This window comes from Nyctibius grandis, chromosome 26 (assembly GCF_013368605.1).
Source record: "Nyctibius grandis isolate bNycGra1 chromosome 26, bNycGra1.pri, whole genome shotgun sequence".
Classification (NCBI taxonomy): domain Eukaryota; kingdom Metazoa; phylum Chordata; class Aves; order Nyctibiiformes; family Nyctibiidae; genus Nyctibius; species Nyctibius grandis.
This window is the reverse complement of record NC_090683.1, coordinates 5,483,102-5,497,390: the sequence shown is the minus strand read 5'-3', so window position 1 is coordinate 5,497,390 and position 14,289 is coordinate 5,483,102. Positions and strand designations below refer to the sequence as shown.

At 70.3% G+C, this 14,289-nt stretch overlaps 1 protein-coding gene across 1 annotated transcript; it reads right to left on the bottom strand.

The window, feature by feature from the left end:
• Positions 1-3,509: 3,509 nt before the first annotated feature.
• Positions 3,510-4,625, bottom strand: SP6 (Sp6 transcription factor). Its single transcript, XM_068418915.1, is given in 3 exon segments — positions 3,510-3,908; positions 3,910-4,473; positions 4,476-4,625. Coding segments are annotated over 3 exon segments (1,107 nt in total). The 5' UTR covers positions 4,620-4,625.
• Positions 4,626-14,289: the final 9,664 nt, after the last annotated feature.

The following is a 14,289-nucleotide window of genomic DNA, read 5'->3' as shown; positions in this document are numbered from 1 at the left end:
GCACGTCCTGGCGTGCGAGGCCAGAGCAGATGGGTGCAGGATGCGGCCCTCCTGGGGGGCTCAGCTGGTCCTCACCTGGGTCACCCCCCCCCATCCACCCAGCATCCTCATCATCCCCATCCTGAGCAGCCTTGGAGGCCTGAGGCCAGGGGGAGGGTCGGGGTGCTACATGCCTGGGTCCCTTGGCAGTGATGGGTGGGGGTCAGGGTGCTGGACCCCTGGGTCCCTTGGCAGTGATGGGTGGGGGTCAGGGTGCTGGACCCCTGGGTCCCCTGGCAGCGATGGGTGGGGGTCGGGGTGCTGGACCCCTGGGTGCCCTGGCAGCGATGGGTGGGAGTCAGGGTGCTGGACCCCTGGGTGCCCTGGCAGCGATGGGTGGGGGTCGGGGTGCTGGACCCCTGGTTCCCTTGGCAGCGATGGGTGGGGGTCGGGGTGCTGGACCCCTGGTTCCCTTGGCAGCGATGGGTGGGGGTCGGGGTGCTGGACCCCTGGGTCCCTTGGCAGCGATGGGTGGGGGTCGGGGTGCTGGACCCCTGGGTGCCCTGGCAGCGATGGGTGGGGGTCGGGGTGCTGGACCCCTTGGCACAGACACAGCCGGAGAGCCGGAGCGTGGAAAACACGCGGCGTTTATTCCAGTACAAAACCCGACCCCGCAGCCCCGCAGCCTCTTCACAGCACAAACACTCCCCACCCCGGGGGGGGGGTCACCCCTCGCCCCTGGCCGCAGCACCCCTCGGGCCACCCCCGCTCCCCTTCGCCCCCCGCGCAGGGCTGGGGCTCGCTCCCTCCCTGCCCCGGGGGTGGGCGAGGCGGCGGTTCGGGGCGCGGGGCCGGGAGCCCCACGCCGCAGCAGGCTGGACTGGTTTCGGCGGGTGGGAGCCTCCGTCCTTCCCCACCCGGTTTTACAGCCTTCGTTGCCCCATCGCGGCAGGCAGGGCCCGGGGGGGTGCGGGGGCAGAGCACACCTGCGGCCCCTCCTCGCAGCCCCCCGGCTCCGGGCTGGGTGAGGGGCTGAGCCCCCAGCCCCGGCATCACCGTAGGACCCCCCCACCCGGCAGTTCCCTCCCCAGCCCACCCTTGGGGTACCCCCGGTGCAGCCCCCCCCTAAACCTGCCCCGATGGCTGCAGCGTGGGGTCCCCAACACGCCAGAGCCCCCCGGCCACTGCCGGAGCTGGGCTTGGCTACCAAAATCCGATGGGCCACTGACGTGATGCTGCGGCACACTGGGGAGGGTCCCGAGCCCCCCCAGGGTCCCCTCAGGAGATAAAATCCCGGCTGGGGGCACCGAGGGGGAATTTTGTGCTGGAAAAAGCAAATGCCGGAGTCGGGGACATCCTTCGAGAGCTGCGGGCAGCCCGGGTGACCCGAGTCCTGCGGAGGGACGGTGGTGGCCGTGCTGGGGCTGGGGACACGTCCCCACGGACCCCTGCAGCGAGACTTCACCTCGTGCTGGCTTTCCCCAGCCCCACGGCTCGTCCCCAGCCCCACGGAGCAGCAGGGCTGCCATCGGCCCCCGCGCACCCGTGGGGACAGGGATGGGGACGGGGACGGGACCCTGCGAGGGGTCCTACCCCCCCTGCCCCCCATCCATAAGGCCCACAGCCACAGCTTTGGCCCGAGACATCCACTCTGCCCGAGTGGCAAAGCCTGGCTTCACCTTAATAAAATAATAATTAATAATAATAATAATTAATAATTAATAATAATAATAATAAAACAATCAAAACCGAAGGTCTTGGGGCGCCCTCTGGGCACGGACCCCACTCAACTTCACCTCCACCCCTTCCCCCCCGGACCCCAGGGTGCCCCGAGCCCAGGCAGCCCTCACAGCCCCAGACACGGCCCCCCCAGAGCCCCCAGGATGGGGCCATGCTGGGATATCGGCCCCCCCCAAATCTTCCCCCTCCCCAGATTCCCAACTGGTGTGAACTGGTGCTGGCTGTGGGGCAGAGCTGGGGGAGCCCCAGGTGCCCCGAGCAGCCCACGAGCCCCATCCCACCTGGCCGCAGCACTGCCCCCCAACACCCCCCCAGGTCCCAGGTTCAGCATCTCCTTCTGTGTCCAAGGGGTTCTCCCAAAATCGGGGGGAAAAGACCCAAAAGGTCTAAAAACCAAGTTTCGTGGACCGCCAGCCAGGGGTGAAGGACGGATACGGGGTCCCCTGGGGAAAGGGGGACAGCCCCAGGGGAGGAAAGATAGGGGGTCCCTGTTGGGGGATGCCCTGGGGTGTCCCCGGGAGATACAGGGACCTGGGAAAGGGACAGCTATGGGGTCCCCGGGGGGACAGGCAGCATGCACGGGGGGACAGGCAGAGGTCCCCTGGAGATAAGGGATCCCGGGGAGGGACGGCTACGGGGCCACAGGGGGACAGGCAGCATGCATGGGGGGACAGCGGGGGACCCCTGGAGACAGGGGATCCCCAAGGGACCTGTAGCATGCACAGGGGGATGGCTGCGGTCCCAACAGTGTCCCCAGGGAGGGACGGCAATGGGGTCCCCGGGGGCCAGGCGGCCTGGGGGGGAAGGGATCCCCCGCAGTCACGGGATCCCCGGGGCGGGACGGCTGCGGGGTGCCGGGGGGGGAGGCGGGGGTCGGCGGGCAGCGCGGCCGTGCCAGGCCGGAGGAATGTGGCCGCCCCGGCTCTCCCGGGGCCGCGGCCGCCCCGTGTGCTTCCCGCCCGGGGCCGCGGCGGTGGGTGTGGGAAAGGTGCAGGTGTGCGCTTGGGCAACCGCCTGCCGCAGCCCCCGCAGCCCCCCGCAGCCCCCCGCAGCTCACAGTCAAGCAGGGTGACTTCTTTCCCATTTTAGCCACCATTTGGGCCAAAAAAATAGGGGTTTGTGCTCCCACCCCCCCAGCCAAAGCGGGGCTCCAGGGATGCGGGACCCCCGCCAGCCCAGCATCCTCGGGCATGGCGGGGGGCTGTGGGCACCCCCTGAGCCTTTCTGTGCCCCCCAAACCTCACGGGTGGTGACAGAGCGGGGCTGGCATGGGGGGGCTGAGCCCGGGATGCCAACAGCTTGGGGGGGAGCACGGGGAGGGGGCCGGGGGGCTGCAGCCGCCCTCCCCGAGCGAAGGCTCCCGGGTTTCTCCTCTCTCCCGTCCTCCTTCTCCTTCCTCCCCTTTGGGCTGGACGTGCCCGGGCAGCGCCCGCTCCCTCGGCTCCCCTTGATGTTCCTCCCAACCAGCCCCGCGCCTGCCAGCAGCCTCCCGGAAAAAAAGATTTGGGAAGCCGGGGGAGGACGGGGGGGAACCGGGGCGGGAGAGAGGGAGCGGGACAAGTGAAACCGCCGCGGGGCAGCTCCGGCTCCAGCGCTCCCCAACCGGCACCGCCGCAGCGGGGTGACACCGGCGTGTCCCCCCCCCCCCACCTCGCCACCGCTCCGAGCACAAGGTGCCAGCCCTGCGCCTCCTCCCACCCCAACACCCTTCGGAAACCAGCCCCGAAGGGTCCCCCTGCCCCAGGGTCCTCCCCACCACCCTCCGTGTCCCCCCCCCGGGGCTCAGCGGCTCAGTTTGTGGGGGCGGCGTTACCCCCCTCGGGCTCCCTCTTGCCTCCCTTGCTGGCCGACGGGTCCCCGGCGCCCTTGACCTCGGCTTCGCCCCCGTCCTTGCCCCCATCGTGCGTCTTCATGTGCTTGCCCAGGTGGTCGCTGCGCATGAAGACGCGGCCGCAGACGGGGCAGGCGAATTTCTTGGCGCCCGTGTGGGTCTGGAGGTGCCGCTGGAGCTCGTCGGAGCGGGTGAAGCGTTTGCCGCAGAAGAGCCAGTTGCAGACGAAGGGCCGGTCGCCGCTGTGCCAGCGCAGGTGGGCTTTCAGGTGCGAGGTCTTGGCGTACGCCTTCCCGCAGCCGGGGATGTGGCAGTTGTGCAGGTGTTTGCGTTTCACCCCCTCGGGGCACGGGCCCCCCCCTTTCCGCCTCCTGGCAGTTGGGGCAGCGACACGCCGCCTGCCCCCCGCCCCGCGGCACGGCCCGACGGGCACCTTTGGGCCGCCCGCCGCCCTCCGCCTCCGGCCCCCGGGGCTCGGGGGGGGCCTCCAGAGCCTTCACCCCCTCCGGTCCCAGGAGGTGCTGGGTGGGGGGAGGCAGCAGGTGGGTGGGGGGAGCGCAGAGCTCGTGCTCCCCCCCGCCGTACCCCCCTAGGGCTGGTGGCAGCACGGGGTGCCCGGGCACCTGCAGCCCCCCACCCTGCCCGGGGGGCAGCTCCATCCAGCTGGCTCCGGCGTGGAGGTCCCACCAGTTGACGCCTCCCTCTTCACTGGGGGGGCCAGGGTGGGGGGGCCGAAACCAGGGCTCGTAGGGATGCGCCATGTCCGGGGCAGCCGGCAGCAGCTTGGCGTAGGCTCCGGGGGCGGCGGGGCTGTCGGGGGGCAGCTCTAACCGCGGGGGGCCATGGGGCTCGTAGGTGCCCGGGGTGGCGAAGGCGGCGGCGGAGGTGTCGGGACCCGCCAGCGGCAGCTCCGGGGGGGGGGCCGCGGGGAGGCGAAGTCGGCGGCACCGGCCGCGGTGCTGCCGTGGGGCTGGAAGGGCTGGAGCGGCTGCAGGTCCAGGTGGGTCGGGGAGGCGCGGGGTGCGTCCGAGGGCTGGGTCCCCAGGGAGCCGCAGACCGCCGTCAGCATGGCCGGGCGGCGCGGGGCGGCGGCGCAGACAGACCTGCAGGGCCCGGGGGGGACGGGCGGGGAGAGAAGGGCTGTGAGAAGGGGGGGGCACACCTCCTAACCCCCCTGCCCCTGTGTGTGCCGGCACGGGGGTGTTTGGCACCGGTGACAGCCCCGGCACTGATTCCCATCCCTCACCGATTCGCATCTGGCACCGATTCCCATCCCGCACTGGCACGGTCCCACCGTGCCACGGGTGACAGCGTCCCCAGCACCCATCACCCCGTCACCCGCAATCTGGGGGACAGCCCTGCCCCGCCAAGGGGGTTTCTCTGCTCCGCAGCCTGGTGTGACACCAGGATGGTGGCACCAGGCACGGGGTGACCCCTTAGCACCCCTCGCCGTGCCCCTACGGACTCTGTGCCAGCCCCAAAGGGGTCGGTGCCTAATCTCAAAATCGAAGGAAGCCGCCAGCATCTGCCTTGACACCTCCCTGACTGTGTCCCTCCAACACTGTCAGGGTCCCCAAGGGGATGTGAGTGGTGTCCCCAAGCCTGTGCCCCAACCACGGGGGGACACAGCACCCACGAGGTCACCCCAGTTCTCCCGCACCCCGGCCGGGTTGGGAAACCATCGCTCCCAGCTCCGCACCTGCCTCCAGCCCCCAGCCCAGCAGGGAGCCCCCGGGCTACCGGGGGGGGGCAAAACGCAGCTGGGGACAGGGGGTGCACCCCCAGGCTGGGTGGCAGCAGGATGGGGGAGCGGAGCCGGCTGTGGGGAGGCAGCGGAGCCCTGGGGCTGAGCCACCGGCAGCCCTTTGAAGCCAGGTTCTGGGCTGCCTTTGCCTGGAGCCCCGGACCCCCGGAGCACCCAGTGCACCCCCGGACCTCCGGGCACCCGCTGGCTCCCCGACACGGTGGCCATGACTCACCGGGAGCTGAGCAAACCCCACTGGGGATGAGCCCCACCCCGGTGTCGAAATCCACCTGCCGCCACCGGCTCCCGCCCCCCGACTTCCCACCGGCGCTGCGGTGGGGGGCGGCTGAGACCCCCCTCCCTGCAGACCCCCACTGTCCCTTCCTGTCACTGTCGCCCGCTCCCAGCCACCCCCACGCCATCCCCCCTGGCTCCCTGCCACCCCCAGCCCAGGTGGGATGAGGACAGACCCCCAGGGAGACACTCGGCAGGTGCTGAAGCTTTTGGGGTGGGGGAACCCCTGCACAAAGGGGCCAGACCCCCAGAGCTCCCCGATCCCCAGCGCTATGGGGAGGGGGTCCCCAATGCTGAAGTCTCCCCAAGTGGACGGGGACACCGTTTTCCCCTGCCAGGCGGCACTGGGGTGGGCATGGGGACCCCAAGGAGAGGGGAGGAGCTGGGGGGTGCCAAAATCCCCACGACAGGACCCACCTCCACCTGTGACACCCACGAGGGCTCAGCCTGGAGCCGGTGCCGGGGCGGTCGCAGGTGGGACGAGCCCCCCAGGACCGGCAGCCTGAGCAGGTTTTGGGGTGCTGCTCCCCAGGGGGGGCTCAGCTCTGCCCACCCCAACCCCAGGGGGGGTTTGGCATCAGTTTCGGGGCCAGCTCCTGGGAACTGTCCCTGCCTCCTGGGGATGCCAGCAGGGTAGGTGACAGCTGGCACTGAGCGGGGGGGTCATGGCTCCCACCCAGCGCTGGTCCCCAGTGGGGTCCTGAGCCCCCCCAGCCCCCTGCTCCCCGTGGGTGCCAGATTGAGGTCAAAACCATGAAACCCTGCAGTGATGGCCCTTCGTGGGGCTACGGGGCAGCAGCCTGCATCGCACAGGGCCCCCCCTGATCTGGGGATGGAGGGGGCCTGGCAGGGATGTCCCTCAGCCCCCCAACCCCGATGGGAGGAGAAGGGACCCTCCGCGGGGTCCCAGACAGGTCCCACCCGACACAGACCTGGCACAGCCACGGTGAGCTCCAGGCAGCGACACCCACGGCTGTCCCGGCGCACCCCGCTCCTAAACGTCCCCCTCGGCTCGGGGGTCCCACCGGGACCGAGCCCCTGACCCGTGGCCCCACCACACGCAGCCAGGTCACACCATCTCCACCTGGCTACACCCGGTCCCACTCCGACGCCGGGAATGGGGACCAGCGCTGGGAGGGACCCCCCGCCGTGGCCCTGCCCCAGCCACGCGTGGAGGTTCCCGGGGCGTTTTTCCATCCGGGAATGACGACAAAAATCCCCACGGGGCCCCCAGCGGCCCCCCCCCCCCCTCCCTGGCGGGGCTCGGCGACGCGTTGGCCATTTCACCGCAGGGAAACTGAGGCACGGGCGAGTGATGCGTCCCGTGAGTCACGGTCCGGGCTGGGCAGAGGCGGCTCTGCCCGTCTCCCAGCGCCAGCCGGTGCCCCCCCCGCGGCAGAGCGCTGCCCTCGGCCCCCAGCCCCGGCTTCTGCCCGGCCCGGCTCGGGGAGCCCCGATGGGCGGCTCGGGGAGGGCGGTGGGAGCCGGTGCCGCGGGGTTTTCGGGTGATGCTGCGGTTTTGGGGTGATGCTGTGTGGGTTCGGGGGCGATGCCGCCTCCTCGCCGCGCTCACCCCGCCGCCCAGCCCACAGCAACGCTCCCCGGGGCCGGAGCGAAACTCCCCGGGGCTTTGTTGGGGGGGGCGGACAGCACCGGCGGCGCGGGGGGGGACCAGCCCCTGCCTCGCACCGGGGCTTGGCACCGGTGCGGGGTCCCTGCGGGGCGACACCCCGGCCCCATGGGAGGGGGCTCCGCGCTGGAAATGGGGGGTGCGGGCAGGGCGTCGCGGGAGCCTCGGGGCTCGGTGGCCAGTGGACGCGGCGAGGTGGCAAGCAAAGACTTGCCGGGGCTGGGCTGGGCCGGGGCGGCGGAGCCGGCAGCGGCGCGTTCCCAGCTGCCGGTCGGGGCGGCCGCGGCCCCGTGCCCCCGCCGGGGGTCCCCGTGGGGGTCCCCGTGGCCACCCACCCACCCACCCTCCCTCCCGCCGCACCGGGGCTGCGGGCAGCACCGGGGGTACGTACGGCTCTAGCGGCAGCGAGCTGCGGGCGGCTCCGTCCTCATCGGCGGAGCGGTGGGCGCTGGCTCCGAGGGGACCCCCGAGGGACCCGCGCGGCTCCCCAGGGACGGGGCACCCACTGGGCCGGGCGAGCAGGAATGGCTGGGTCCCAGCCCGGCTCCCGGCTCTTCCCTCCTCCCCAGCTCCTCCCCTCCCCGGCCCAGGTGATTTTAACCCTTGGAGGCAGAGCCCCGGCCCCGCCGCTTGACAGGAGCCTGGTCCCGGTCCCAGGATCCGGCGCATGAAAGCGGAGGGAGGGGACGGGAAGTTCGCAGCAGACACCGCAAACAGGGGGGTAATTAAAGAAGAAAGAAACAACCGCCTCCCTCCCGCGCCCGTGGCCGCCCTCCTCCTGCCAACCCCCCCCCAGGGACCCCCGGGCACCCTGCGCTGTCCCCCCCCCCACCCCGGGGTGGCACATAGAGGTGGGCGTCTGCTCCCACCCCCGGGGATGTCACCCATCCCGGTGGGGGGCTACGTGCCCCCCGGTGCGGCTTGGCCCCGTGACATGGAGCAAATGGGACAGGGACGGGCACAGGGGGTGTGTTTCGGGGCCAGAGCAGGACCCATGGAGTGAAGGAGCACGATGGTGACGGCAGGACCCACCGTGACCCAGATGGATTCAGGGCACCCCAAAAGGGTCCGGGAGGTCCTGACTGAGCCTGGCCCCCCTCGCCTGGGGGGTGTCGGACCCTCCTGGCTCCCATTCCTCCGCCACCGCTGCTGCCAGCACAAGGGGCTGCCGGGAGGGAGCAGCTCTGGGAGCTGCGAGGTGGCAACGCCGTGGCCAGAGGAGCCACTTAATCACCGGGGCGTCGTGTCCCCATTTCCACGACCAAAATCCCCGGGCCAGCACAGGGCTGGCTGCTGGTGGCCACAACCCCGTGGGGACCCCTGGGGGAAGCCCACCCCACTCCAAAGCCCATGGGGAAAGGTGGTGGTGCCTTGCCAGAGCCTGGACCTTGGCCATGGCACCGTGGGCCTGGCTGGCCAAGCCCGGCACGCCGGCGCGTGGGAGCCCACATCTCCCTGGCGCGCTTGCCAAGCGCCCGGCCGGGCGGAGGGCGAGGGAACTCCTTCGCCCCTGGGGAAAACTCTCCTGGTTTTCATCATCCCAGGGATGGCTCCACTGCCGCCGCCAAAACACGGCGGCGTGTGGGGTGAGCGTGGCCCCACGGCTTGGCCAGGCGCCGGGATGGGGACCCCAGGGTGGGCACCCTGGGACAGGGCAGGGGGGCAAGCTGCTGGTGGGGGCTTGGCTGTGCGTGGGTGGTGGTGAACACACGCTCCGGTGCTCAGGTGCTCTGCGGGGCACGGGGGGGATGCGGGGGGACGCAGGGGGATGCGGGGGGACCCCAGCCCCAGGGTCTCGCTGCCTCTCCTCCCCTGCACCTGCCCGGGAGGTGCCGGGGGCCATTCCTGTGGCCATGGGGAAGGGGGATGCTCCAGCTCGAGGATGGCCAAGTGCTGTTGGGGCCGGGGTGGTGGCCCTGGGCTCCCCCACTGGCTCCCAGGCACCGTGTCGCGACCACCAGCAGCTCTCGGGGCAGGGAGCAGTTTGCCTGCACAGCTCCTGGCCGATCCCCATCCCCATCCCCATCCCCATCCCGGCTGTTGTCCCCACAGGGGGCAGGGACATCAAGGAGTGCTTTTCCCTGGGCATCGTGCACACGGTGGGGACACAGCTCATCCTCGTCCCTTCGCTCTGGGGTCTTCTCCCAGTCTCCCCAGTGCTTCAGGGACTGGTGATGCGGGAGGGAGATGGGTCCCTGCCTGGGGGTCCCAGGTGCTGGCTGCCGTGGCTCCTCTCCCACCCGTTCCTGGAGTGGCCAGGAGGATGTGGGACACAGTGTACCTCCTCTAGGGACAGGGACGAGGACCTGGGGAGGCCCCGACCCCCTCACGTCACCAGTGCCCAGCCCCAGTGTTCCCCCACAGTCCTCCAGACCCATCCCAAAACATCACTCCGGGGCTGGTGGGGAAGGACCACTGGGATGCGGCTGGGGGCAGCGGGGGGCTGAGACCCTGTGGCTGACTGGGGCAGTGGCATGTGGCCGTGGGGACTCTGGGGACCCTGGGGACAGGGTGTCTGGATGGGGCAGGGGCTCCTGGAGCCACCTCGAGCGGAGCTGGAGCCCCGGGTGGGACCACACGTGGGGAGGAAATCGCCCCGATGCCGGAGGATTCCGGGGGGGGGCATCTCCTCGCCACCGAGCGTCTGAAACCCCAAGCCGTGCCTTGAAATTACAGCTAATTACAGAGCTCATTTGCATAAATTACAAGGCAAATGCCTCCAATCCCTCCCCAGTGCTCAGGCAGCAGGAGCCGCTCCAGCCTATTGGGGGGGGCTGAGGGGTGGGTGGGGGGGTCCTGGGTCCCACGTGGAGCCGGGACGGGGCCAGGAGGGGTCGGTGCTCCCCAAAACTGCCCCTGGGACCCCGGTGTGTGGGTGGGCACGAGGCAGCCGCCACCCCCTGCGCCCCCCGCCCTCGCCCCACCGCTGTCCCCCGAGCTGGGCACAGCCTGGCCCTGACGGGGGGGGGCACATGGCCCAGGGACATGGGGACACCCCTGTCCCCAGGGGGAAATAAGGGGGGGGGACAGAGGGATGGAAGGACAGAGGAGGAGGAGAGGGACCCCCTGGTGCCCCCAGGGCCAGAGGGATGGAGGGACAGAGGAGGAGGGATGTCCCCCCCAGGCCCCCGGAGGGTGTTGGGGGACCGAGGGGCGGCCAGGGCCCCTCCTGGCCCCGGGGCAGAGCGCTGCAACCGGCTCCTGGCTCGGGGGAGCGGGCGGCAATTTCCTGCGCTGCCATAAAACAAATTGGTGTCTGTGGGGGGAGCGGGGCCATGCGTGTGCAGGCATGTGCACGTGTGTGCAGGTGTGTGCAGGCATGTGCAGGCGTGTGAATCCGTGTACATGTGTGCGCAGGCGTGTGCAGGTGTGTGCATGTGTGTGCATGCATGTGCATGCATGTGCATGTGTGTACAGGTGTGTGCATGCATGTGCATGTATGTTCATACATGTGAATGTGTGTGCAGTGCTGCTGCATGTGTGTGTGTGTGCAGGGGCTGTCGTGCCCACACGTGTGCCCACGCATGTGCCCGTGTGTGCAGGGCACAAGCCCCACCGGGTCCCTGCGTGTGTGCACGTCCGTGTACGTGTGCACCCGCTGCCTGCGTGCACCCACCCACGCGTGTGGGTGCTGAGCTCCGCGCAGGCTGGGTGCCCAGGAGCGGGGTGCCCGGGGGGGGTGCCCGGGGGGGTCTGCAGTGGGTGCCACAGGGCTGCGCCGTCTGGGTTGCTCCGGCTTGGGGGGAGCCCCAGGGGCGGCTGCGGGGCCTCAGACGGGGAGAGCGAAGCGCCTGGATCCTGCCCTGAGGTTCTGGGGGTGCTGCCCCCGGCCCCACACCCAGACACCCTCGGGGGGGTGACGCTGGGCTGACGTTGAACCCCCTGCGGGGTGCAGCCGGGGTGCTGGTGGCAGCTGGGGGGGATCCCAAGCCTGTCGGGGCTGGTATGGTGGGGACTGGGGTGGCCCTGTGTGCTCACAGCCCCCATGGGGTGGTCACAGTCCCCATGGGATGGTCACAGCCACCATGGGGGTGTCACAGCCCCCATGGGGTGGTCACAGTCCCCGTGGGGATGTCACAGTCCCCTTGGGGTGTCACAGCTCCCATGGGGTGCTCACAGTCCCCATGGGGTGGTCACAGCTCCCATGGGGATGTCACAGTCCCCTTGGGGTGTCACAGTCCCCATGGGGTGGTCACAGCCACCATGGGGGTGCTCACAGCTCCCATGGGGATGTCACAGTCCCCTTGGGGTGTCACAGTCCCCATGGGGTGGTCACAGCTCCCATGGAGGTGTCACAGTCCCCATGGGGGTGTCACAGCCCCGTGCACCCTTGGCTGAGCAAACCTGGGGACAGGCACCCAGTATGGGATCCCTTAGCTCAGACTGGCACCCCATGGGACCACCATCACCCCCAGCACGGTGGCCCAAATCCCCATGCCAGCATCTATAGGGCACAGTCCCCATCGCTCCCGCAGCCCTTCAGCCACGATAGTAAATGAGGGGACATGGTCCCTGTCCCCAAATCGTGCCATCATGGGGACAAGGCGGTAGCTGCCCCAGGGGCATGATGGCTGGCACGGGGCTGTCCGCCTGGTCCCTGGGGACAAGCTGAAGGCAGGGCACCGACCTGCCTGGTAGAGATATCTACCGGGATTATCGCGACGGGCTTCCCCTGCCCTCGGTGCGTGCCAGGTCCCGGCGTGCCCCAAGGGAGCGTTTCTCACCGAGAGCAGGAATTACTGTCGGGACTCGACCTCTGCGACGTGGCGACGGAGCTGACGGCTCGGTGTGGTGTTAAATACGGGTTTTTAATTAGCCCCGTGTTAATCTCTCTGCCTTATCTGCGCCCAACCGGCCCGGCTGTCAGTCACCGCGTGGGGAAACCTGCCTGGCACGGAGGCAGGGAGCGCCCGGCACCGCACACCGGGGATGGGGACGTGGGATGGGACACACAGGTGCCGTGGGGACAGGGACACGTGGCTGCACCGGGGATGGGACATATGGATGTACCGGGGATGGGGACATGTGGCTGCGCCAGGGATGGGACACATGGAAACACCAGGGACAGGGACATGCAGCTGCACCAGGGATGGGACACACGGTTGCACCAGGGACAGGGACATGCAGCTGCAATGGGAATGGGGACACACAGTGGCCCTGGAAACAGGGACACGTGGCTGCACCAGGGATGGGACACAGGGCTGCAGCAGGGACAGGGGACACATGGCCACACTGGGGACAGGGCCACGTGGCTTCCACAGGGGACAGGGCCACACAACCACACCAGGGATGGCATTGTGCTGCTGCCACCTCCCCCCCGTGCAGGGCTGTGCCAGGACCCCCTCAGGGCTGGGGCTGACCCGGCCACCCCCCCAGCCTGTCCCTGTCCCCAGTGGTCCCGTGGGGCTTGGGGGAGGCGAGGGCCAGCGTGGCAACACCTTTGCTCCCGGTAGGACTGGAGGGGTGGGAGGCAGCACCGGGGGGGACGCCGGGCCCCCGGGCAGCGGTGACGGCACCGTGTCCTCTGGCTCGCTGCGCTCCGGGAAGAGCCTCCACAAAACCACTTTCTAATTCCTCGCAGGAGCCATTGGGGACAGCGAGTGACCTTGGCCGGGCACAGGGACGGGCTGGCGGCTGAGGAGGTGCCGCAATTGCCGTAATTGAGTGAGGGCCTGGGCGCGCTTCCCATGCCGGGTCCCATCCAGCTGGCACGCGGTGCGGAGTGGGTGGCAGGGGGGCTCAGGGACAGGGACGGCGGGGATGGGGACAGCGGGGGACAGTGTGCACTCGCCCCGTGTCGCAGCTCCAGTTCATCTGGGTCCTCCCGGTGCAGCCTGGCTCTGCAGGGGTCCCTGCCCCGCTGCGTGGACCTGTGTCCCTGTGTCCCTGTGTCCCCGTGTCCCCATATCCCCCTGTCCCCATCCCAGCCTTGCCATGCCAGCCTGTGTGTCCCTGTCCCTGCCTCACTGTGTGCACCTGCGCCCCTGTCCCAACCTCAACCTCACTGTATGGACCTGTGTCCCCATGTCCCCATGTCCCCATCCCAGCCATGCTACGCCAACACGAGTCCCTGTCCCCTGCCTCACTGCACAGACCCTTGTCCCTGTGTCCCCATCCCAGCCTCACTGTGCCAACCTGTGTGTCCCTGTCCCCCGTCTCACTGCACAGACCCTTGTCCCCGTCCCCACCCGCTGCACAGAGGTGGTCTGGCTGGCACCGTGGGGATGGCCCTTTCCCAGGGACGATGACAGCGATCGTGCCCGCGCTCGCATCCGCGCTGGGCTCACAGCCGAGACTCGGCGTCACTGCCCGCCTGGGGAAACTGAGGCAGGGAGCGGCAGGCTGGGACTTGCCCCGGCAGCCGGGGCGGGAGCGCCGGGAGCAGAGCCAAGGCCACACGGGCGCCCGGCCAGGCGGTGGCCCTTGGGCACTGCTGCCTCCTGCCAACTGCCTGGGGTCCCTCCGTGGGGACAGCCCTGCTCCCCTCCCTCTCCCTGGCACGGCTGGGGTGCAGCCTGCTGTGGGCTGAGCCCGCGGGGACCCTCGCACTGGGGTCCCCTCCGTGGAGGGTGGCGACGCTGGACGGGGACCCCAGGGTGTCCCCCTGTGGTGCCAGGCTGTGGGGTCCCACTCCGGGGGTCAGAAATGGGGTACGGGGCAGGCAGCACCACGGTGTAGCCGTGTCCCACACGTGCGCGTCCCCGTGCCCCTGGCACGCAGAGGACGACGCGGCGTCGGGAGCGTCGGTGGCTGCGGTGCCTCCCGCAGCTTTACGAGAGCTTGGCCGGAGCCGGGTCCCAGGGGCAGCCGTGGGTGGCCCCCACCCAGGGGATCCCATCGGGCACCCAGCCCCAACCCTCCCCTTCCACCTGCCGCGCCGGGGCCCCCGCCTGCCTTCACCCCACGGCGGGACGGGCCGCTCTGCCCATCCGAGCACCGGCACCCCGAGCCGCACTGCCGGGACCCCCGCGTGAGGTGGCGGGGGGCCGGGAGCCGAGGCGGGGGTCGGAGGCGCCGGTGCCAGGCGGTGAGTAAGCAGGAGCATGAGGAGGGGAGGTAATTAAAAGGGAG